This window comes from Zingiber officinale, chromosome 5A (assembly GCF_018446385.1).
Source record: "Zingiber officinale cultivar Zhangliang chromosome 5A, Zo_v1.1, whole genome shotgun sequence".
NCBI lineage: Eukaryota > Viridiplantae > Streptophyta > Magnoliopsida > Zingiberales > Zingiberaceae > Zingiber > Zingiber officinale.
In genome coordinates this window covers 135424292-135448638 of record NC_055994.1, presented here as the reverse complement: position 1 = coordinate 135448638, position 24347 = coordinate 135424292, and the positions used below count along the sequence as shown (strand labels likewise).

The 24347-nt window shown below is 33.3% G+C and overlaps 2 protein-coding genes across 2 annotated transcripts; both read left to right on the top strand.

Annotated features, from left to right (window-relative positions):
• Positions 1 to 1284: 1284 nt before the first annotated feature.
• On the top strand, positions 1285 to 13710 carry LOC121981966 (ISWI chromatin-remodeling complex ATPase CHR11-like). Its single transcript, XM_042534782.1, has 25 exons — positions 1285 to 1609; positions 2204 to 2320; positions 3385 to 3491; positions 5200 to 5312; positions 8714 to 8811; positions 8893 to 9072; positions 9183 to 9404; positions 9549 to 9683; positions 9775 to 10057; positions 10134 to 10207; positions 10474 to 10694; positions 10773 to 10860; positions 10937 to 11030; positions 11126 to 11314; positions 11390 to 11421; positions 11585 to 11661; positions 11737 to 11826; positions 11901 to 11970; positions 12184 to 12241; positions 12320 to 12378; positions 12436 to 12601; positions 12688 to 12866; positions 12939 to 13154; positions 13247 to 13348; positions 13443 to 13710. Exons 1-25 carry the CDS (start codon positions 1379 to 1381, stop codon positions 13458 to 13460), a joined length of 3219 nt encoding a protein of 1072 aa, XP_042390716.1. The 5' UTR covers positions 1285 to 1378; the 3' UTR covers positions 13461 to 13710.
• Positions 13711 to 19379: 5669 nt separating this feature from the next.
• Positions 19380 to 24257, top strand: LOC121981964 (probable nucleolar protein 5-2). The gene is made up of 10 exons (XM_042534779.1): positions 19380 to 19468; positions 19760 to 19852; positions 19980 to 20021; positions 20266 to 20445; positions 20520 to 20684; positions 21001 to 21201; positions 21283 to 21579; positions 22998 to 23198; positions 23280 to 23414; positions 23577 to 24257. The coding sequence occupies exons 2-10, from the start codon at positions 19775 to 19777 to the stop codon at positions 24012 to 24014; spliced, it is 1737 nt and encodes a 578-aa protein (XP_042390713.1). The 5' UTR covers positions 19380 to 19468; positions 19760 to 19774; the 3' UTR covers positions 24015 to 24257.
• The last annotated feature ends 90 nt before the right edge of the window (positions 24258 to 24347 follow it).

Sequence of the window (24347 nt, the reverse complement as noted above, 5' to 3'; positions counted from 1 at the left end):
ATATTTTCGACATCTTACTCACGAGGAAGTTTCAATATTATCCATTTTAAGTACAACTTTTATAATTCAAAAACATAAATCATATTCCTGTTATACTCTTTCTTTTTTTTTTCACCTTTGATTTTTGTTTCGTGTTCAATTTTTTTTAACCCCTTCAAAAATTTACTATTCTTAATTTATACTATCGAATTGAGATTTATGGATACAATGCATTGGTTTTTATTTAGAGTGATTTGAAGTTCTCATGCCCATCAATTTGTTTCGGATGAAATTGCTATATCTACACCATTTGAAAATTTAAGAAAGTGATATTTTTTTGAACTAGGAGAGCTATAGTAACTCATTAGTGTCATTGGTTTGCAAGTATCATGGTACTAAACCTTATAATGAATTTGTGATAGATTTTGTTAAATCAGTTAATTTTTTTTTTTTAATTTACCTTGTCAAATTTAAATATGAGAATATAGATGCATCAAATAGCAGTCCGAGAGTATATTAATTAATTTTAGTTTGAAGTAATTTAGATTTAGAGTTTTTTTAAGATATATCAAGGAACATTTGGTTAAATGATGGGAATGACTATGAGTATGAGTTTGATAGTAGGATGAAATGAGAATAGGAATGAAAATGAAACCCATCAAATTATATGGATTTGATTAATTTCCATAAATTTAGTAATCATTCCCAAAATGTCATTTTCAAATTCACAATCCAAATATTATCTTTTTACTATCATTCCATTCCCTCATTCCCAAATCCATCAACCAAACACCCTCAGTCAATTTTAAATCTTACATTTAAATTTGATAATGTAAATTAAGAATAATTAATTTTTAAATGGATAGAACACAAATTTAAACGTACAAAAAAAAAGAAAGGATATAACAGGAATACGATATGTGTTTTTTGAGATTATGAAAATCATACGAATATACGATTCAGTAAACTGCTGTAATATTTTTATTAAAATTGTTCAAAATATTGCTGAACTCGTTTTACTTTATTATGTAATAGATTTAAAAAGTTCTATAATATTGAATTAAAATTATTTTTAAAATAAAAATAGAATAAGAAGTTCGTATAATATTTTTTTTTTCACAGCAATTTGTTCTTTTACTAATAATGAGATAAAGAAGGTCATTTTAATTGTTGCCTTAAAAAAATTAAAGAAAAAGGATTTTAAAAAATATAAAAAACCAAAAAAGCTAGGTTTGGAGGGAACCCGAACAGCGTAACGTAATTCATTCACGCGCCGAGGAAGCGCACGAGTCCCGGACGTTTTAAGCTCATACCGATTCACAACAGTAACAGGAAGCCGCTTTCCTGACCCGCACATCGACTTCTTCGATAGGCGAAACACTTCGTTCCCCTACAGCAGATGGCGAAACCCTACGATTCGGGGACTTCCTCGGAGGGAACCGCCTCGAACGTCTCGATCGCCTCGGAGGATGAGGGCAGGAATGGAGAGGAGGCCAATCTCGACGAGGAGATCGACGAGGAAGAACTCGAGGCTGTCGCCAGAACCGCTAGCCCCGACGAAGATGAGGCTAAGGATGACAGCGGCGCTGAAGACGCCAAGGACGACGATGGCGATGAGTATGGCGAGGAAGTAAGTTCCGATCGCTAGTGCCGTTGAAATCTGATCGATACCACCGTCGTTGTTCGGTCGGGTTTCTATTTTCTGCGTTTAAGTACGTTTTATCGCGAAATCAGAATATTTCGTTTCTTTCCTGGGTTAATGCGCTCTTCTGCAGTTTACAATTAATGAGATAGGGTTGCGACAGCCTTGCTCTTACATTGTTGTTTTACGAAATGAAATTTCTTCTCTGATAACTTTCTTAAGATTTGGGAGAGTGTACCATTGTTCCTAAACTTCAAGCTTCTAGAAAAAGATCCAGTTCATATATTTATGATCTGACGAGCCTGGACTGCATTCTAACACTTGGAATCTGAAAGATTAGTTTGACTAGGTTTTTGACTGGTGTAATCGTATATCTAGGTGTCTTTTGGCTCTTGCATTTATACAGAACTTGTTTTGTGTAGATAACGTTTTTTTTCTTTCTATCCTTTCACGACTTATCTTGCTTCATTAGAGCATAATCGCACCTCATTTATGTTGACATAAGCGATCTTGTTTTATCTCAAGGATGATGAAGTTTTTTTTTTTTGGATCACATGGAGTGTTTACTCGACATTTTTTCAGGAAAAATTTGAAATTGGGAAGCGCGAAAGAGAAAGATTAAGAGAGATGCAGCGGATAAAAAAACAGAAGATTCAAGAGATACTTGATGAACAGAATGCTAATATTAATGCTGTCATGGTAATTGTTCTTAAATAACTAATATAGTTAATGCATGCTAGCTATTCATTGATCTCTACTACATCTTAATATAGCATTGCTTGACTTTTGACCAACTCCATGGCATTATTCTCTTTCACATTCCATGTAGTAGATATAGTATCACACTTGATGAAGTGTGAATGAGTGTTTCCTGAATTGTAAGCCTGACATTGTACCATGAATGAAATGAATGAATGTAGAAATGCTGATATCAATTTAAAAGGTTTACCAAAACTCTATTTGGAATATAACCATGTGTAGAAACCAATGAAGAAATTTGAAATGTGCTATGATTTTCAAGGTGATTGTAGTTCAGGTACCAAGTTATGGATTGAAAAAAATCAGTTGCTGGTGATATATATATATATATATATATATATTGTAAATGTGATTGCCATTGTTTTTCATAGTTTCTATCTTGCAATTATGTTATAATGTCTCTGTGAAAAAATTGGAAAATGACATTGTCTTTCAAAGTGATTGTAGGCAGGATACCATGTTGAGTTAGAAAAATAAGTTGCTGTTGATGTTGCTTTTTTTTTTTTTTTTTTTGAAAATAAGATGCTATTATTTTCATAAACACAATCTTGCAATTTAATTTGAATGTCTCCGTTACATGCTTAATTGCCAAAAGTTGACTGCATCATTTCTGGATTATTACCATTCATGGTTTCCATGATAGTGGTTTTTCCCTTTTTTTTTGGAAAATAAGATGCTATTATTTTCATAAACACAATCTTGCAATTTAATTTGAATGTCTCTATTACATGCTTAATTGCCAAAAGTTGACTGCATCATTTCTGGATTATTACCATTCATAGTTTCCATGATAGTGTTTTTCCCCTTTTTATTCATATGTATGGAAATAAATTTGACTTACTGCTGCTGATTCTATCTTTTTCAAAATCAACGGAAGCAACTTGGCCACATGGAACATCATCCAAACATGCAAAAGAACCTTATCTATTTCCATACTGCAATGTATCAAAGCATCGTTTTACATTGTCTTTTATGGTAACTAAGAACTTGGAGATATTATCCAGAACAACAAGGGACAAGGGCGTTTGAAGTACTTGCTGCAACAGACTGAGATTTTTGCTCACTTTGCAAAGGGTGCTCAATCTACATCAGAAAAGAAGCCAAGAGGAAGGTAGGTTGCTACTGTTATTGTCCATGGTTTTTATTTATGTGCTGAACCAAAATATTATGAAGTTTTGAAATTCTTAATGACAAGGTTGTGGAAGTGAAGTTGAAGGAACACATTCTTTCTTTGTTAACCAATTGGGTTCTCTTCCTTTTGCTATATTACATTGATGGGATTTGTATCATCTTCAATTACTTGCTATTCACACTACAATATAATTTTGATTTTTTTTTATTTGTATCAGTACTTGCATCTAGTTTTTTCTTCCTACCTTGTTTTCCTTGGATTGCTGATTTGGTTGATTCCATAGCTCCAATGTGGTTCATATTAGTTTTATTGCATTATTTTCTTGTTAAATTGTTGATTTAGACCCAAGCAATTTCAAGTTGGCTACTTTCTCTTGTTTAGGTACTGTTTACTTTCTTATAAGTTTGTTCTTGATTCTTCCAGTTTGTTGATTAGTGAAATAGTGGGTTACACTTTGTGCTAAATATTCTTGAAATTGATCATTTTGCATAGATTACAAGTTAATAGCTGTTGCTTGTTATTCTATTTGCTAAGGATTTCTTATATTGAACTTAATTCTAACCATACATTTTAAAATATATTATCAAACTTCAGCAACAATCAAATCTTTATTGAGATCCGTACATTTGTTTATTCAAGTTTTCTTGTAACTTTTAATTGTAGTTCTCACGATATATATCTATACCACAAGAATATTTATCATTTCAGTCTTTATATGGACTGAACCATTTGGCATTTTTGTCAGATGGTTTTTGTTTATATTAGGCATTTTTTGCCTTCGTGTTTATAAATGCACAATCTTTTTTTTGTACATCTTGTTTACTAGGACTAAGAGCAGGTAAATTTTCCTATCAATTAGTTTCTTAGTTTTTAACTATTGTTTGAAACTTTCACAAACAGCTTTTGATTGTAACTTCTCTCATAATAATCTTAACTGAACTTCTTGTTTATTTCCCCTAATATTGGTGGGTAAAAAATTATGAACTTGCACAAACAGTGCCTTGTAAATTTGTGATAATGCAGGCAGTCTTTTTCTCTCTTTTTCCAAAATTTTAGTTGTCCTATATCTAGTTTTTTTAAAGCTTTGGATGCCAATAAATAATTTTTATATGGCTGTGCTTATGCAGCTTTAGAGTGCTCATGGTTATTCCTAATGTAGTATTTCCATGAAATTTCTCAGTCTTGCTAGACTTATCATCATTGTCTCAAATCTTGTTACATAAGAGCTGATGTTTTGTTATTTACTGGCCTGAGCAATCACCGGCAGACCTACTTCCCAAATGGACTATCCAACTTATCTGATGATTATTTAATCCAAAAAGATCACACTGATTTTATACTTCTGTGATTCATAATGCAGAAACTAGATAAAATGAAAACATAACTATTTTGAAAGATGGCAACCCTGAAATCAAAATGCATTACCTAAACTAGATGCATGCCATAATGTGTATTTGTGATGAACAATATAGACAGTGCATGACATTTGTATAAAGCTGCTGATTCGGCCCTTGAAAATGTATTAAGTTTTACTTGTGGAACTCCAATTCAATCCGATGCTAGTTTAACTTGTTATTCCATTTTGCTATTGACATTGGATTATCTAAAACCTTAAACTTTCTTCTAAGAACATCTCCAACCTTCATAATTCCAGTAAAAATTTGTAATTTGATTTTCTATCTTTCAGGGGGCGCCATGCATCTAAAATAACTGAGGAAGAAGAAGATGAAGAATATCTTAAGGAGGAAGAAGATGCTCTTGCTGGTGCTGGAGGGACCCGTTTGGTCACACAGCCATCTTGTGAGATTTTAGTTCTGCTGGGAGATCCTTTTCTTATTAAGGCCTTGTTCTTTCATTCTTGTTATTCTTCGAGGCTACAAAAATAACTTTTATTTGACAGGAAACATAACCTTTTTTTTTCAAAACCTGGGTCGCTATTTTTCTTTCTTTGCTTTACCCCTTATTTTTCTTTCTTTGCTTTTCAAGCCCGTAGATGGTTACTATTATTGACTGAGGGGTGGAGTGCTCAATTTGATCATTCAAAAGGACCAGCATTTAAGAGGAACCATGTTCTTGGTTGACGGGAAACCAATATGCCAGACATCATTTAGGTTGGTGCTGGTAAAACTTTTGTTCCACTAGCAGATTAATTAGTACAATATTGACAAGCCTTTTGTAGTAGTGTTGCGTCGACATAGTAAGACCTAGTATCTACAGAATTTGTCTTGTCTCGGCCAACAAAATTAGGAAAAATCAGGTGTAGATCTAGATGAGAAGAAAATATAGACACGTGGAGGAGATGAGCAGGAAGTGATGGCTAAAGTTGGAGAAAAGCAAGATCTATTAGCAAGGGGGAGGGGTAGATTTGCACAAGCAATTACAGGTTGTTTTTAAGCTATATTATTAAACTTGTTTGATTAATATTGTTTAACTTTTACTAGTTTGTAATATATAATTTAATATAAATATTTTACTATTATAAAATAACAATTTATGAATACTATATATAACCTTATAAGTTGTAAATGAATTGTACAGGTTACTAATTAATATATTAAATTATTATAATATATTAATATTAATTAACTTTGTGGCATAGTTATTAAGGTGTAAGATGCCCAAAAGCACATAGGTGCCATGAGTGTTGTGGTGCATGATGCAAGGTTAGGCGCATGCCTTACCGAAGTAAGGCACTTTGGTATACATTTTTACTATTCAAACATATATAGAGAATTTTTGGCAAAATATTTTACTAACAAAATTATAGATCATAAAATATTAAACAATAATATAAATATAAAATTCACTAGCAAATAACTACGTTATTCACATAATTCAAATTAAAAAAAAAAAACTTCAAATAACTAAATCATCAAAATCTTCTTTATCTTTCTCAATCATATTGGTTTCCTTAGGGCCTATTTCTTCCTCCTTTTCAACAAGGCGCACGCTTAGGTGCACTTACGCAAGAGGCTCGCTCGGTTGTGTCTTGTGCCTAGGTGCAGCAAGGTGAGCGTCTTTAATAATTATGCTTTGTGGGTTATCATACTTTATTTTTTTTATAAGTTACTTATGTTGAGATATTAAAATTAAAATGATTTATATTTTAAATTAATATGCATATACATATATAATTTGATATTATAAGATAAAATTGTGCTGAAATTTTATGTATATGATTATTGAATTGTGATATTCAAATTTTTGGAATTGAGCATGTCAAGTGAAAGGGTATAAATGTAGTGAAACCAACCTTGCATCATTTTGTCATGCTTTAGCCTGTCAATTCGTGCTGGCAAAATTATTTTATTCTGGCCAGGCAACGAAACTTAACATATAATAATTAGTTAAATGAGCCTCTACTTTTTAACTAATGGTTGCTTCCACTTTTTTTATCTCAAATAATTTAGTGAAATAAAAACTACTGTTTCGAGAAATTTGATGATTACCATAGTTGGTAAAATCAATCTAATATTGACAAGGATCATCCAAGTTGGATTAGTACCAATAATGGCCAATGCAATTATTTCTCAGAAATTGACATACCACTAAGATTCACAAGTTTGGAAATCATTGAAACTTGTCGTCATTCTTTAGGCTTGATGTCTTTTTCTATCTTTCTCTCGCTTACTACTTATCAAATAACTTTATCATGGATCGAGAGAGGATATTGTGGTTTGAGTGAGAGTACAATACTTTCTCTCAATCAACAATGATTCTAGTGCTCCTTTTCCTTCAACTCTCCACTAAGAATCCTATACCTTTTCCATTTTTTATTTGTCACATGGTTTTCAATTTCATTGATGCTACCTATCTGATGGAATCTGTACCTTTGACTATCATATCACTGACTCAGATATTGATTTTGACAACTATAATGATAACAGGATTTCCTCTTTAAATGGGTGTGAAGTGAAAAACAATGGAAAGAGAAATAATGTTTTACTTAATCGTGTCCTGTTTATGTGAGAACCTGTAATTGTACTCCAATTTTCTAGGCATTTGACTGTTTAAAGAATGAAATAATTATAAAAATAAGTCAAAGAGATACTAAGGATTCCTCAATGAAATATTGAAGTATATAACTCAACCTCATTTTCTTCTTTAGTTCTTCCTCCTCACCTTTGCTATGTCTCTGTCTTAGTGGCGAGAACACCAACTTTGTATGCACAGTTCCACATTCATCGACAACAAACATAAACTTGGACGATTGGGTGGGATGTAAGCAAAATAAAATATGCAAGGGAATGGAAGATGAGTTATAGTTGATACATATGACAATAATAACTATACATCGCAGTAACTGATTAGGTCAAGTGATACAAATGGTAGGTGGCTTTGGCATATGAGAATTTATACTAAAAGATTAGGCAGGATAATTAAATTCTTATCTAAATGGAAAAATATTAATTGAAATTAGGACATTACTAATCTTAGCTCGAATACTAGTGGTAGCATTGAAGGGAGAGAGAGAGATGGTTCTTTGGCTCGAGCATAAATTCTTCACTTTCTCACCATACAAGATTTGTAGTAAGATCAACAAAATAACCTCTTTTTTTTGCATGTGATCTACCACTGTAAATATAATCTATATTAGAAAATAATATATATTAATTTTTTAATTACTTTATATTAGTAAAGGTAATGCTATTTATTAAAATATGATTTAACGTTATCTAAAAGATATACATTTATTTAAATCAAATATTTGATATTTCTAAAACAGTGTTATTTAATAGTAACGACATTAATATGATATTGTTAATGCAATAATACCAATAATATGAAATCACATGATCATACATACTTATACATATATAATTATATCCTTATTTTCATTTTTTATTGATTTATTTTTAATAATTTTAATCCTATATAGGAATCCCAGGCAAGGAATGATATAGAGCAAATGCATTCACTATGGTTGATGCCAGACTTTTGATGCGAGTGCTAAGTCTATGTTTATGGTTGACAAAATCTATATCCTTATATGGATTGGTATGGATAGTAAAACAAATCAGTTATTGGCTGTATTGATATTCGATCTAATATTAGCTTAGTTGCGGCGGACTTAAACTCAATAATGGCATTTGAAGAACGCCCATTTCTGATATGGTAGATAGTTTATTGAATTCGTTATTTTACTGATTAGCGTCTAATGCAAATTTTGGTTTTTTATGTCTACCCATTGACTACTTCAGGTATACAGGGAAAAATGAGAGATTATCAGTTAGCTGGATTGAATTGGCTAATAAGATTGTATGAGAATGGAATTAATGGGATTCTAGCTGACGAAATGGTACTGCAAAAGGAAAGATTTTATTATGTTTAGTAAATTTTAATCTCAGTTTATATCCACTTATATATTCCTCTTATTTAGGGTCTTGGAAAGACATTGCAAACTATCTCTCTACTTGGCTATTTGCATGAATTTAGAGGAATTACTGGTCCTCACATGGTGGTAGCACCAAAATCTACTCTCGGCAACTGGATGAGGGAAATTCGCCGCTTCTGTCCAATTCTGCACCCTATAAAATTTCTTGGGGATCCTGAAGAAAGAGTCAGTCAATTGCTTGAGCATTGTTCTCTGTTTTCTTCAAATATGTTTTTATTTCTAGCTGCAAGAAATTGTGTGGGTGTAGTTTCTAATTTGTTTGTGGTATTCGACAGAAACATATTCGTGAGAATCTGTTGGTGGCTGGGAAGTTTGATGTCTGCGTAACTAGTTTTGAAATGGCTATCAAAGAAAAGAATGCTTTAAGACGGTTTAGCTGGCGCTATGTGATCATTGATGAAGCTCATCGGATAAAGAATGAAAATTCTCTTCTTTCTAAAACAATGAGACTCTACAATACTAATTACCGCCTTCTTATCACTGGAACACCACTTCAGGTAACCGATTCATTTTTTGCTTGTATAGTGAGTGTGATTCCTTAAGGCTTGTTAGTCGTCATTATTAATATCATGATTGATCCATATTTATCCCAACTATTTGGGATTGACTACATTGATGCTAACAATCATTACTTTGTGCAGAACAACCTGCATGAGCTTTGGGCTCTTCTTAATTTTCTGCTTCCTGAGATATTTAGTTCTTCTGAAACTTTTGATGAATGGTTCCAAATATCTGGGGAAAACGATCAGCAGGAGGTTGTCCAACAGCTTCATAAGGTGTGCTTTCATTTCTCATCAATGACAAACTCAGATATGTAACTCCTGATACATGTATCAGTGAAGATTCAAATTTTGTCTTCATTTGTAGGTTCTTCGCCCGTTTCTTTTGAGAAGACTTAAATCTGATGTTGAAAAAGGTTTGCCTCCAAAAAAGGAAACTATACTCAAGGTAGGAATGTCCCAGATGCAAAAGCATTATTACCGTGCTCTGCTTCAAAAAGACTTGGAGGTCATTAATGCTGGAGGGGAGCGCAAGCGTCTTCTGAACATTGCTATGCAACTGCGCAAATGCTGCAATCATCCATATCTGTTCCAAGGTGCAGAGCCTGGACCACCTTATACAACTGGAGAACATCTTATCACAAATGCAGGTAAGTCCAAAATCCAAATCCTGTGAGATACTACTGCAAAATTTTTTGCTTTCTGAACATATACTTGCTTTTGCAGGAAAAATGGTTCTGTTAGATAAGCTGTTGCCTAAACTAAAGGAGCGGGACTCCAGGGTTCTAATATTTTCACAGGTCTATATTGTTTTTAGTCCGTCAACTTCTGTGAGGTGTCTTTGATATTGCTACTACATGCGAAGTCTGCTATTCTCACTTTTAACCTACTAGAAACTCGATGTAGAAACTTGATATTTCTAATCTTTATTGTTTTCATATCCTGTTCATCATAATTTAGCTGTGTTTGTCCCAACTTGTTTCACATTGCTGCCCTGTACTGCTTACAGTCAAAAATAAAATATTAGTGTTTTATTAATCTAATACCTGTATGTGTTGTAATTTAGATGACTAGACTATTGGACATATTGGAAGATTATTTGCTATACCGTGGGTACCAATATTGCCGGATTGATGGGAATACTGGGGGAGATGAGCGGGATGCATCAATTGAAGCCTTTAATCAACCTGGAAGCCAAAAATTTATTTTCTTGCTTTCTACAAGAGCTGGTGGACTGGGAATTAATCTAGCTACTGCAGACGTTGTCATTCTCTATGACAGTGACTGGTATTCCTCTATGCATATATTGTTTGCTATATTTGTGCTCCCTCAAATGCTAAATTATTATGGATATGCCATTACTAGGAATCCACAAGTTGATTTACAAGCACAGGATCGTGCTCATAGAATTGGCCAAAAGAAAGAAGTTCAAGTGTTCCGTTTCTGTACCGAGGTACAATAATGCTTGTGCTTAGATGTTTCAATTTAATCTAATTATTTCAGAATTATTTGACATGTCTATAATGCAGTATGCTATTGAGGAGAAAGTGATAGAAAGGGCATACAAAAAGCTTGCACTTGATGCCTTAGTTATTCAACAAGGAAGATTAGCAGAACAGAAAAGTAAGTTTCCTTCGAGGAGCTTACTGCCTGCTGTTCAAGCAATCCGTCCAGTATCCATTTCTTTTGTTTCTAATCTATAAGCTTCCTTGAAGCAGCTGTTAACAAAGATGAGCTTCTACAAATGGTTAGATTTGGTGCTGAAATGGTCTTTAGCTCCAAGGACAGCACAATTACTGATGAGGACATTGATCGTATCATAGCTAAAGGAGAAGAGATGACTGCAGAACTTGATGTAAAAATGAAAAAGTTTACAGAGGATGCCATAAAGTTTAAGATGGATGACAGTATGTTTATTCCTTCCTGATAGCAATTCTTAGATACTTTCCTTCCATGGCTTACATAATTTTTTTTCTTCACAGCTGCTGACTTGTATGATTTTGGCGATGAGAAGGTATATGTGAACTATGAAGTATTTTTTTTTTGTCAGGCATATTCTTATTACATAGTACCTAGCTTCATTTTTATTGAACCAATGTTCATTGACTTATTAATGGTATACAATACATTTCATTTCCCTTTAATCAAGTTTCATTTCCTTTTCTTTGATTTTGAAGGACGATAACAAGGTTGACTTTAAAAAAATAGTTGCTGATAACTGGGTTGAACCACCCAGGAGGGAAAGAAAACGCAAGTAAGATGAAATATCGGTTGCAATTATGCATAGTGGTAGGAACTCATTGTGCTAATACACTATATTGGTGTTCAGTTATTCTGATGCTGATTATTTCAAGCAAACAATGCGACAAGGTGCTTCTGCAAAATCTAAAGAGCCACGGATTCCTCGTATGCCTCAATTGTAAGTGATTATCTGATCTTAAGTGATCCTTTATGTATATGGATGTTATCTAACTTTTTTTTGTAACATTTCAGACATGATTTTCAGTTTTTCAACACTCAGAGGTTAAGTGAGTTGTATGAGAAAGAAGTACGATATCTCATGGTATGTTGCTCTCTTGTTTTTTTTCTCTATGCCAAATCATAGTTATAGTTGCCAATAAGTTTAAAGGTTAGCGCCCTTCCTTTTGGTATCAGAAATGTGATAGAGTCATTTCTTTCTTGCATGTGTTTTTTTTATAAATATACATTTTTTGTGTATATGTGTTTATAACAAGGTTATTTATGCTTTTTTGCTGTCGTTTCCATCTAATTTCAGCAATCTCATCAAAAAAATCAGCTAAAAGATACTATAGGTGAAGAGGAGGAAGCTGAAGGTATTATAATTAATTTGTGCATGTATGTATCTTAATGGATTGATCAGCTAAAATTGGTCATGTCATGTGGTGAAACAGATTTGGAAGATCCATTGACTGCAGGGGAACAAGCAGAGAAGGAGCAACTTCTTGAAGAGGTGAGTTCATTCGCCAATATTTATGCAGATAGTGCCCGTCTTATGTTCTTATTGTAGGGGTTTTCAACGTGGACACGGAAAGACTTCAATACTTTCACTCGAGCGTGTGAGAAGTATGGGCGCAATGACATTAGGAATATAGCGTCAGAGGTGGAGGGGAAAACAGAAGAAGAGGTAGAAAGATATGTCACCGTCTTCAGACAGAGATACAAAGAATTAAATGGTACTTTGTTTTTAATGCACATTTAGTGGGTTCTCTTTGGCTTGTGACAATAGGTTTGAGCCCCTCTAATTTTATTGAATGTTCAGACTATGACCGTATCATCAAGAACATAGAGAGGGGTGAGGCCAGAATCTCACGAAAAGAAGAGATAATGAGAGCAATCGGCAAGAAGTTGGACCGCTATAAGAACCCATGGTTGGAACTAAAGATTCAATATGGTCAGAATAAAGGAAAATTGTATAATGAAGAATGTGATCGTTTCATGGTATTAAGCTCTCTTCACTTTTTGATTGAACCTACCTTCCATGTTCCCATTTTAACTCTGTTATTGTTTCAGTTGTGCATGGTGCACAAACTTGGTTATGGCAACTGGGATGAGCTCAAGGCAGCATTTCGCACCTCACCTTTGTTTCGATTTGATTGGTTTGTCAAGTCCCGGACAACTCAGGAACTTGCTAGACGCTGTGATACCCTTATCCGGCTCGTGGAGAAAGAAAACCAAGAATACGACGAGAGGGAAAGACAGGCACGGAAGGACAAAAAACATTCTAGGGTACAACTCATCTTATACTTCTGTGTCTTAACTTCGTGGATCATGCAGTTGCTTTGGTATAATAATTGCTTTTATTTCAATGCTTTTTCCAGACACCAACAAAGCGGTTATCAAAGGGACAGGCTAACGAGACTCCTGCCTTGACTTCCTTTAAAAAGAGAAAACAATCATCCATGGACGACTACATGGGTTCGGTAGGCCCCAAATCTATACAAATTGCTGCCTATGATTGTTAGCAAACAAGTAATATCTTACTAACAATTATTTTTGCCATTTGATGTTGTTAAGGGGAGGCGGCGGCGATGAGAGGGTACAAATCTTATTTTGGAGCATGATATAGATGTGAACATTTTGCCACCTTAAACCATATTATCCCTTTGAAAAAAAATTATGTTATTTGTATTTTGCTACTTTCATTCTATCACTGCTGGGGCAAGAATTCTATTTTATTTTGTAATTGAGTGTGGTAGAACACATCTGTTTAAAAAAGAAAATGTCAAAAAAAGAAGGATAATTAGAATCATAACAAGAAACTGATGGTATTTGAGACTGAGCATTTGGGAAGCCGAATGATGCCCTTCATTTACAATAACAGATATTAATTGCAAATATATCGTAAAACTTATTTGATAGTACAAGAAATGTGATGGTCGATTGTATATGTCAAGGTTGTTGATTGTTTAGATGTATTACATTTTATTTATTTATTATTTTAACTAGCATTAGGTATCCCGTTCTTCATATTAATTAATCTGGGATATGACATGATTGGTTTTACAAAAGTTTCGGTTGATCTTGTAGTACTTGTGGTGGTAAAAGGTGAATACGTTCGCCTCCAGTGTTTTCGTCAATCTGTCCCAGGGTCAATACGGAGGAGGTAAATTATTGGTAACTTCTAGCGTTTGGAATAGTGACTAGCACATAAGTGAGGTATTTATTTCGGCTTTGTCGAGATTCGAATTCCATATCTCATAATGGTAACATCTCATGCGCTAGTCACTAGACTGATCCAAAGAAACTAATCTTGTAGCACTCGTGACGGATAGTCTGGCTCAATATTTTAGGTTTGTCATTAGCCCTTCAAGGGTTAAAAAAAAAACTTAGAAAAAACACCCAAGAATTCTCATGAGAAAAGTTAATTATGTGGAGAATAAGTTTGATAATTAAATTTGATTAAGAGCCTCCATAATTCATTCCCATTATAACATCTATCACTTTATCATAAAATATGAAATTCATTATAAAATATGAAGTTGTCATATTTTTATTATAACAATATATTTTTTTACTTATATTTATGTTAATATTACTCATATTTATTTTAATATTAATATTTATTATTTATGAATCTTATCGTCTATTTAATTATCTTAAAATTATATTATATTAAATAAATATATTTTAAAATATTAAAATTATTCTTATTAGTTTTAATAATAGCCGTTAATTAGCTGTTATATATTTTTTATTTTTTAAATTTAATTCTAATTAAATAAAAAATAAATTATAAATAAATAAAATAATATAAAATACAAGTCCAAACTATTGGAGAAAACATAGGTAAAAATTTAAATCATTATCGTTTTAAAAAATAAATAATATTATTTTTAAAAAATACACTCATTATTTATTATTTATCCATTTTATTCCATTTTTAATTTTTTAACACATTTTAATTTTAACACATTTAGATATTTCAATGCTAAATATTTATAGCTTATTTTTAATGGCGTTTAAGAATTTTTTAAAAAAAATTCAATCCTATCGAAATCAAAATCCGATAACAATCCAAATACCCTAATCTGAATTAATAAAAAAATAATAATTCTATTTAGCTTCATTAATTATCCTTACGATGACTAATCTGATCTATAAAAATTTTTCATTAGTCATCAGAGTAAATTGAAAAGTACATACAATGGTTAACCTAGAAGCCCAACATACTTTGGTTACGTTTCATATTTGGTGGAAAAATTTCTACAAATACGTCATAGCTGGTAATCACTGCCTAAGTGTCAAACTAGATGTCCCACCGTGGCATCATTTTTTTAATCTGAATTCGAACTCAGATAAGCCGACCCTGACCCCAATCAAAAGACCCCCAACCTGAATCTGATATTTTTCGAGTCGATTCGAGTAAGGTGAGTTGGGTCGATTTTTGATACCCCTAGGTATTTCATAAACAATCAGAGTTCAATTCCCATGCAGAGCACATTTATGACGATTAAACTTCTAGTCAAGTTAGAGCGTCACATCAGAAGCCACCGTGCTTCCTGATTTACTTATGGGTGAAATGTAGGATTAGACCATCTATTCCAAAATTAATCGAATCGTACGATTTGGATACTTGATATAAAAACATGTTAAATATTTTATGGATAATAGTAAATGATCCGGTTTGAAAATTTTACCACGATGATGTGACGGTAAAAATCTATTTTAGCATAAAGAATGATGATGTCAAGATTTTCTATAGTACCACAATTTAAAATAGCAAACATTAAAGGGCCCATCAGATTGTCCCAGCGAAATCACTTTGATGCCTAAGAGGTTTGAAAATAGCCAAAATAAGATAGAAGAATAGAGAAAAGAATAATTTGACAATCCCCTACTACTTTCTTTTCCCCTTACTTTTATAGACAGAAAAGAGTCCCCCTTAAGGGGTGGACCATTAACGGATTATGAGAAGAAAAACTTAGAGCCCCCCATTAAGGATCAATAATTGGCCGTTAAAGGGCTATGAGAAGAAAATTCTAAAGCCTCCCTTGTTAAGGGGTCATATTCCTTATGTTGACCAAGTTCTCCTTGTACAAGCGACCCGGTCTCCATGTTGACTAGGTTAAAGACCCGTTATAATTTAACAACAATAATAATAATCAAGTCTTATCTCACTAGGTAGGGTTGACTATATAAATCATTTTACACCATTGAGCTCTATCTCCTAGTATATCATCATCTATATTTAATTAATTTTATCTTGTTTTATTGTTACTAATTAAGTGTTTTTTGGTATTCCTCTTTCTCGTTTGATATGTGTGTTTGTCATAGTTTCACATCGCCTAACTGGAGTATTTATTGGTCATCTAAGTATATACCCGTACCATTTTAAACGTGTTTCTCGGATTTTTCCCTTAATAGATGTAATTCCGACTTTCTCTTTAATGCACTTATTTCTTATTCTGTCCATTCTCGTATGTTCACACATCCACCTTAACATATCATCTCTGCAACTCTCATCTTCTGCTCATATGCTCGAGTTATAGTCTAACATTCAGCTCTATATAAAATAGCAGGTCTAACTACAGTTTTATAAAATTTTCTTTTAAATTTTAGAGGTACTTTATAGTCATATAAAACATCCGACACTCTTTTCAATTTCAACCATCATGTTTTTATTCTATGTAAGACACTTTTTTCAATCCCTTCATCATTTTGCAAAAATGATCTAAATATCTAAAACTCTTAGTTTCAAGCAACTCGTCATCTCGTATCTTAACAATATTATCTCATTATGTCTAATATTGTTAAACTTAAATTTCATATATTCCATCTTTATTCTATTATGCATATATTCCTGCCAAGATTTTAGTTTAACATTTACTTCTTCATGTGTTTCATCCACTAAAATAATATCATCTGCAAACAACATGCACCACAGTACTGTGTCTTGAATATGGACAGTGAGTTCGCCCATAATTAGTGTAAAAAAATAAGGACTTAAAGCTGATCTTGATGTAACCATATCTTTATTGGAAATGCTTTAGCTACTCTACCTAAAGTCTTACTCTAGTCGTTACATTCTCGTACATATCCTTAATTAGTTCAATATATGTTACGTTAATATCTCTCTTTTCTAGAATTCTCCATATAATTTCTCTTGAAACTCTAGTATAAGATTTTTTTAAGTCAATGAATACCATGTGTAGATTTTGCTCCTGATATTTTTCAATTTAATTGTCTAAGAAAATGCATAGCTTCTATTGTCGAGCTTCCAAGCATGAATCCAAATTAATTTTTGGTCACTGTGGTCTCCTTCCTTAATTTTTTTATTACTTTTTCCTAAATTTCATAGTATAACTCATTAGTTTAATACTCTTATAGTTTGTACAATTTTGTACGTCTCCTTTGTTCTTATATAAGAGAATTAGGATATTTATCCACCATTGATCGTTTTTTTTTTCATTTTTAATATCATGTTAAATAATTTGGTAAGTCATCCAATATATTGTTTCTTTAAGCACTTCTATACCTCTATCGAAATATTATCTGGTCCAACGACTGTTCCACTTTGCATCCTATTTAAAACTTGTTCTACTTATGAAGTTTGAAGTTTACAATAAAAATTTAAATTTCAATGCATATTTGACTTACTTAAATTACTTAAGTTAAGTTGGTCATTTAAACTTTCATTAAAAAGTTGGTAAAAATACCTCTTTCACCACTCTTTTTATTTCTCAATCGTTTATTAGTACCTTATTACATTAATCTTTAGTACATTTTATTTGGATAAGATATCTTGTCTTTCTTTCTCTCACTTTAGCTATTCTGTAAATATCTCTTTCCCCTTCTTTTATATCTAATTTTTGATATCATTATTGAAAAGTTTCAGTTTTTTGCTTCATTCATTACTCTTTTAGTCTCTTTTTTAGCCATTGCATATTTTTTAAAGTTTTCCTCGTTTTTACAAATATATAATTACTTATAAGCTATTCGTTTTTCCTTCAAATTCTCATTCCACCACTAAAATTCCTTATTTAGTAGTACATATCCCTTTAACTCACCGAGTATACTCTAGCTACTACTTTTAAATTTGATATCATCTAATCCCACGTCGTATTAGAATTACCATATATTTAACCTAATGTTTGTACTTCTACATTCTCTTTAAATATATTTTACTTCTCATTATTTAACTTCCACCACTTAATTTTAGAAGTCGTATATATTTTATTTCTATTGATAATATGTTTGAAACGTATATCCAACACTGCTAACCTATGTTGGGTAGTTAAACTTTCTCTAAGGATGACCTTGTAATCTTTACAAATCTTTCAATACTCTTTTTTAACCATAAGAAAGTTAATTTATGATTATTATTCTCGCTTTTGAACGCGACTAACTTTTATTCTCTTTTTTTTTTTTTAAAATGTATTAGCTAATATAATGTTATATGGTATTACAAAATCAAATATAATTTTTTCTTCTTCATTTCTCATTCCAAACCTATAACCCCCGTACTCTTTCATATTCCTTATTTTTCATTCTGACATACCTATTTAGATCACTAATATTAAAATTATTTCATTTGACGAAATATTTTGTAATATTTCATATAAATCATCCCAAAATTTTAATTTGGTAACTTCATCCAATCTTACTTGCGGTGCATATACGTTAATTATATTTATAGTTTCTTTCGCTATTATTATTTTAAGAATTATAATTCTATTATCTTTTCTAACTACTTTTATAATAATTTTCTTAAGGGTTAAAATCATATCGTGACTTGATCAGGATTCCATCCTTAATTTTGTAAATATATCCGTGATTAGCTTGGCTATACCCTGGGAGTAATATATATTTTAAAATTGATTATGTTGACTCAAGTGTCTCTCATAATTCATCTTCAGATTATGAAAAAAGAAATAAATTATAGAGTTAATTTATAGCTTATCGTTAATAACTAAAAGTGGTTCTCAAAATATATGTTCATCATAAAATAATCCTTTTTTTTTATTATATTAAGTTTGTGATCTTCTAACCAAATGACATTTTATGAGGATATATTTTCTAAAAATAATGATAATTTCAGTTAGCTTTATTGACTATCTCTGGTGTGACCGGCTTGACCTCGTGAAAGTTTTCCACCGACCACTAGGATAAATTAGAAAACGCACGTGGCGACCAACATCCTTTGGTAGCGCCTCTCATTTGAAAAGAAAATTCCTATAAATATATCATAATTAAAGTTTAAATTATAAATATCTAGATGACAATCTAAATGTCCTACCGAGACAGCATAGCCATGGGGACCTATATTCTAAAGGATCTTAGATAATGTGGATCCGATTTGATGCGTTGAACCAAATAGCATCCGAATTGCCCACCCTCTGCTCATCGACGATCAAGATTCCTCTAGCACATCTACCAACGGTCGGATTCCTTCTCCCCGCCGCAACGCATCCCTGCTGGTTTCTTTAAGAACCCTTCAAAACCGCTTCTGCGGCTTTCTGTTGCTCTCCTCGCCGCCTCCCCATCTTTGTCTCCATTGCCAGGGTTGGCGGCGCGTCCACAGCAAGCAAGGGTCGGAGAAGGTACGAAAGCCATCCTCTTTCATCCTCCCAGGCCTGGAATTTTTTCCTTATCCCATGTTCCGATCTCTGCTCGATCGAGATGCGTTGCCGTTTCGGTTTTTTTTTGACAACCCTTCTACTCATCGCTTGTTTTTGCTATGCCCTAATCATTTTTTTCCCCTGTGGTTCTGGAATCTGAGTCTTTCTTCAACATGTTCTGTTTCGCTAAGATCTTATGGGATCCCTTTGTATTCGTTATTTTATTGTTTTACTTTCTTGTTTGGTAATTGCTTTTTTGCTTTCGTGTTGTAGGTTGGTGCTGCTGCGATGTTGGTGTTGTTTGAAACCCCTGCGGGTTTTGCCCTGTTCAAGGTTTTGGATGAAGGGAAGCTGGACAAAGTCGAGGTATGGATATACGTGTTTGGCGTTCCTATCTCGTTGTAGATTTGATCTGGGATAATGTTGATATGTCATGCTTTATCTCAAGTTATTAGTTTTGTTTACTTTATTCGTTTTCCATCTGCTATTTCAGGATTTATGGAAGGAATTTACAAGTGTGGAGTCTGCTAGAAAGGTTACTTGACAAGTTCTTATTTCTTCCGTTTTCCCTCCTGATTGTAAATGTTCACTACTGATTAGGTTGTATCTGACTTTGTTTGAAATGACTATTATAAAACAAATGATTCTACATTTCACCTAATTTTTTTATTTGGAAACTTCAGAGCAGTACAAGCTGCTAGATGATACTTGTTATTCAGTTCCTTTTTCTGTTGCCAACATGTTTTTTTTTTAAAAACATTCCCCCCTCTCTTTGTCAGATTGTGAAGCTGCAAGCTTTCAATAAATTTGAGAACACTTCAGATGCATTATCTGCTACAACGTTATTGATTGATAGCAAGCCCAGCAAAGGCCTGAGGAAGTTTTTACGTGCTCACTGTGATGGTGAAACATTGGCCGTGGCTGATTCAAAACTTGGCAATGCAATAAAGGATAAGCTGGTTAGCTAGTTAATGTGCTTTATCATTATCTGGCATGGTTATATGATCTGAGTTTTGCATTCTATGATCTACAGAAAATTGATTGTCTCCACAACAATGCCGTGATGGAGCTGATGAGGGGGCTTAGGAATCAGTTGACAGAACTCATAGCTGGGTTAGCTGTACAAGATTTAGCTCCAATGAGTTTAGGATTGTCCCACAGTTTATCCAGATACAAGCTAAAGTTCAGCCCTGATAAGGTTACTCCTAGTTTGTAGTTTTGATTCAAAGTGGTTTGGGTATGCTCGCAATTGCCTGTCTGTATCAATTCCTAACAAATATTTCGATGTTGAATATACTAACACCATATGGGAAACAAAAAAAATCAGTTTTTGTACACATATAATTTGATCCCCCTTTTAGAAAATGACATTCTTGCTTCTCTTGGTGAGTCTAGATCCACTAAGACCTAATTTATAAAGAAGGGGTTTTGGTAATTCGTGCATATAAAATTTCACCTCTTATAAACTGAACTGCTCTTTTGATTATAAAAGATTTTCTTTTTGATTGTTTTAGGTTGATACAATGATCATTCAAGCCATCGGATTATTGGATGATTTAGACAAAGAGCTCAATACCTATGCCATGAGAGTTCGTGAATGGTATGGATGGCATTTTCCAGAGCTTGCTAAAATTGTGCAAGACAATATTCAGTACGCAAAAGTAGTTAAGCTGATGGGCGACCATACAAATGCTGTTTCCCTTGATTTTTCTGAGGTAAAACATGAGTTCTCTAGCACAATTATTGGAGGAAATTGTGTTGTTTCCACTGCAAATAATTGATGTCCATGCTAACAGATACTGTCTGAAGAGACTGAGGCAGAGCTGAAAGAAGCAGCAGTGATATCGATGGGAACTGAAGTTAGTGATCTAGACTTGTTAAACATTAAGGAACTCTGTGATCAGGTTCTAGCTCTTTCAGAGTATAGAGCTCAACTTTATGATTACCTGAAAAGTAGAATGAACACAATTGCACCTAATTTGACTGCTCTTGTTGGGGAGCTTGTTGGAGCACGTCTTATTGCTCATGGCGGTAGTTTACTGAATCTAGCAAAGCAACCTGGGAGCACAGTTCAGATTCTTGGTGCTGAAAAGGTATATCTTCTTTTTTTTTGTCCTTGCCTCCAAAAGTGCTTTCCTTTGTCACCACAGATGTAAGAGAAAGCAATGATGATTAGTATGGGTTTGGTGGCATTGTGCTATTGTTGATAGATAATTTTGTTAAATGCCTGTTTAGGAAAAATATAGTTTCAAATGTTCCAGGTTTCAATAGAATACTTCTCTCATTTATGTTTCTCTTTGGGACTTCACAATGGTTGCTTTGAGAATAATTTTTTGGTGGTAATAATCTTGTCTTATGCTGTATTGTTGGAATTTGATATTATTTGGTAGGAGATGCATTGTTATTTTTTGGTATATCTCCCAATTCTTTATTTGTAATATTTATCCTTTATTGCTGGTTTAATTCCATATGTAGTTTAATTGCTTACCATAACAATGAATTGGTTAAGATTATTCTTAGTTGCAAGTTAAGAAGTCCTATGAATCCTTTGTTTCTTCAAACATAGAAGAACTTTTAATGTAGTTTCTCTTCCTAGACTTGGAGGTCTGGTAAATAAGGTAGGGAACTAATTTTACTCCTTTGGGGTGAGTATATTGTACATATCCCTCCCACCAGTCTTGCCTACATCTGAATGGACCATATGTTCTGAGTTTTCTATTGTACATGAGCTAGAAATGAACCTAATTTTATAGCATTTAAATTATTTGTGTTTCATTCTTGGGTACCCTGCAAGGCCATATATTTTTGCTAATTTATTTCTCTTAGATTTGTTGTTTTATAAAAACCGATGCATAAATCACATATGTCATAGAGGTTTATGCAGTGAGGGATCACATCATGTTAACTCGGATCCATGAGGGCAATGTAGATTAAACTATCACACGCTTATTCTACCAAATCAAGTCAAGGATCACATTATGTTAACACAGATGCATAAAGACAATGTAGGTTAAACTATCATACACTTGTTAAATACCAACTCATGACACATGCTAAATATCAACTCATGACCAACTTAATATTGTTATGATTGAATCATCTTCCCAGACAGACATGCTAAATGCATATTTTATGAAATTATTATTTTTATGGACTTCGTCAATTGGTTGTCTTGTGTCGTTTTTGTTTTTCAAACTTAGGAGAGGAGTTAAGTGGTATATGCTTTCTTCACACTTTGTACGTGCAACAGAGGGATAGTATCAGAGGACCAAAATAGAATCAAAAGTTTTAAGCTAATGATCATTTTGGTCATCTGCATTAGATTGTTACAACTATCATTTCCATTTAATTGTGCAAGGACCGTTAAGTGCATGGCTGTCTCCACTGTCATTATTGAAGGGACAAACAGGATCTGTTTTTGCATATAACTTTAAATTGGTCATTTCTACTTTTTTCCAATTTTCCTTTTTCCGTATATCTGGTTAGTAATGGTTCTTTTGGTCACACGCAGGCTTTGTTTAGAGCTTTAAAGACCAAACATGCTACACCAAAGTATGGGCTTATTTTCCATGCATCATTAGTTGGTCAGGCAGCTCCAAAAATCAAAGGGAAAATATCTCGTTCTCTCGCTGCCAAGACTGCTTTGGCTATTAGGTATGATGCTCTTGGTGATGGTCAAGACAACAGTATGGGACTGGAAAATCGAGTTAAGGTAAAAATTATAGCGGTTCTCATATCTTTTAGATACATATGAAGCTTAAATTGAAATATCATTGTTAAAATTATTGAATAGCTTGAAGCCCGTCTCCGAGTACTGGAGGGCAGAGAGTTGGGGCATTCTGCTGGTTCAACCAAAGGAAAGCCTAAGATCGAATTTTATGATAAAGATCGAAAGAAGGGTGCAGGGGCCCTGATTACTCCAGCAAAGGTATGAATGGCCTTGCTGCCTTCACTTCTGTCAATGTTTCTTTGTCATACTACATGTGATCTTTGCATTTTATCTAGCTGTATAGATAGGCCATATATATACACATTGTGTGAAATGTGGGTCTCGAAACTGATCCTGCAAATCCTGTGCTTCTCTATGTAGACGTATAATACATCAGCTGATCTTGTGCTTGGACAAGCAACTGATCCAACTACGAAGAAACCTGCTAATGAACAGGAAGGAGCACTTCTAAAGAAGAGGAAGCATGAGGAAATAGAACCAACCTCCACTGAGAAGTTATCAAATGAGACACCTGCAGACCAGGCCAAGGACGAGGGGGAGAAGAGAAAGAAGAAGAAAAAAAAGATGGTTGAGGCAGATGACATTAGCTTGCAAATTGCTTCTGAAGAGCAGGGTAAAAAGAAGAAGAAAAAGAAGGATGCAAAGCAGGAAGATGAGTTGCTGACCCCCCATCCACTGCCTAAAGAGGAACCCAGTAAAAAGGAAAAGAAGCGAAAGCAAGTTAAGGATGAGCAGGCACCGGACGATACTGCACATAAGAAAAAAGAAAAGAAGAAAAAAGACAAAGGGGCTCACTAAACCTTTTTGTGTTTTGTTTGAAGCAGGGATGTCAAAATTCCATTGCTCTAGTACTAGGCTTAGTGAAACTATGTAAATCGTTCCTTCTCTTGTATCTGCTATGTTGTCTTATCTATTTGCATTGGTTTTTGCGTTGCGATCTCCAAACTAGAACTTTTGTTTTCCAAATGGGAACTTTTGATTGGAGTATTTTATGTTATTCCATTAAAATCTAGTCCATATGAAATGTAGTTTTAAGTTTAACAGATCGATTCAACTTTGGGCTCCGGATTTTTTTTGTTTTTTGATAATATAGGCGTGAGCTTTGCTTTATTCTTTTCATGATTAACCTAT

Excerpts from the sequence above, each read along its gene's own strand:
- LOC121981966 (XM_042534782.1), top strand. The coding sequence starts at position 1,379 with ATGGCGAAACCCTACGATTCGGGGACTTCCTCGGAGGGAACCGCCTCG. Across the intron at positions 1,610-2,203 it reads GCGATGAGTATGGCGAGGAA|GAAAAATTTGAAATTGGGAA; the intron begins GTAAGTTCCGAT and ends ACATTTTTTCAG. Across the intron at positions 10,058-10,133 it reads ACATCTTATCACAAATGCAG|GAAAAATGGTTCTGTTAGAT; the intron begins GTAAGTCCAAAA and ends TTGCTTTTGCAG.
- LOC121981964 (XM_042534779.1), top strand. The coding sequence starts at position 19,775 with ATGTTGGTGTTGTTTGAAACCCCTGCGGGTTTTGCCCTGTTCAAGGTT. Across the intron at positions 20,446-20,519 it reads ATGCAATAAAGGATAAGCTG|AAAATTGATTGTCTCCACAA; the intron begins GTTAGCTAGTTA and ends TATGATCTACAG. Across the intron at positions 23,415-23,576 it reads CCCTGATTACTCCAGCAAAG|ACGTATAATACATCAGCTGA; the intron begins GTATGAATGGCC and ends TTCTCTATGTAG.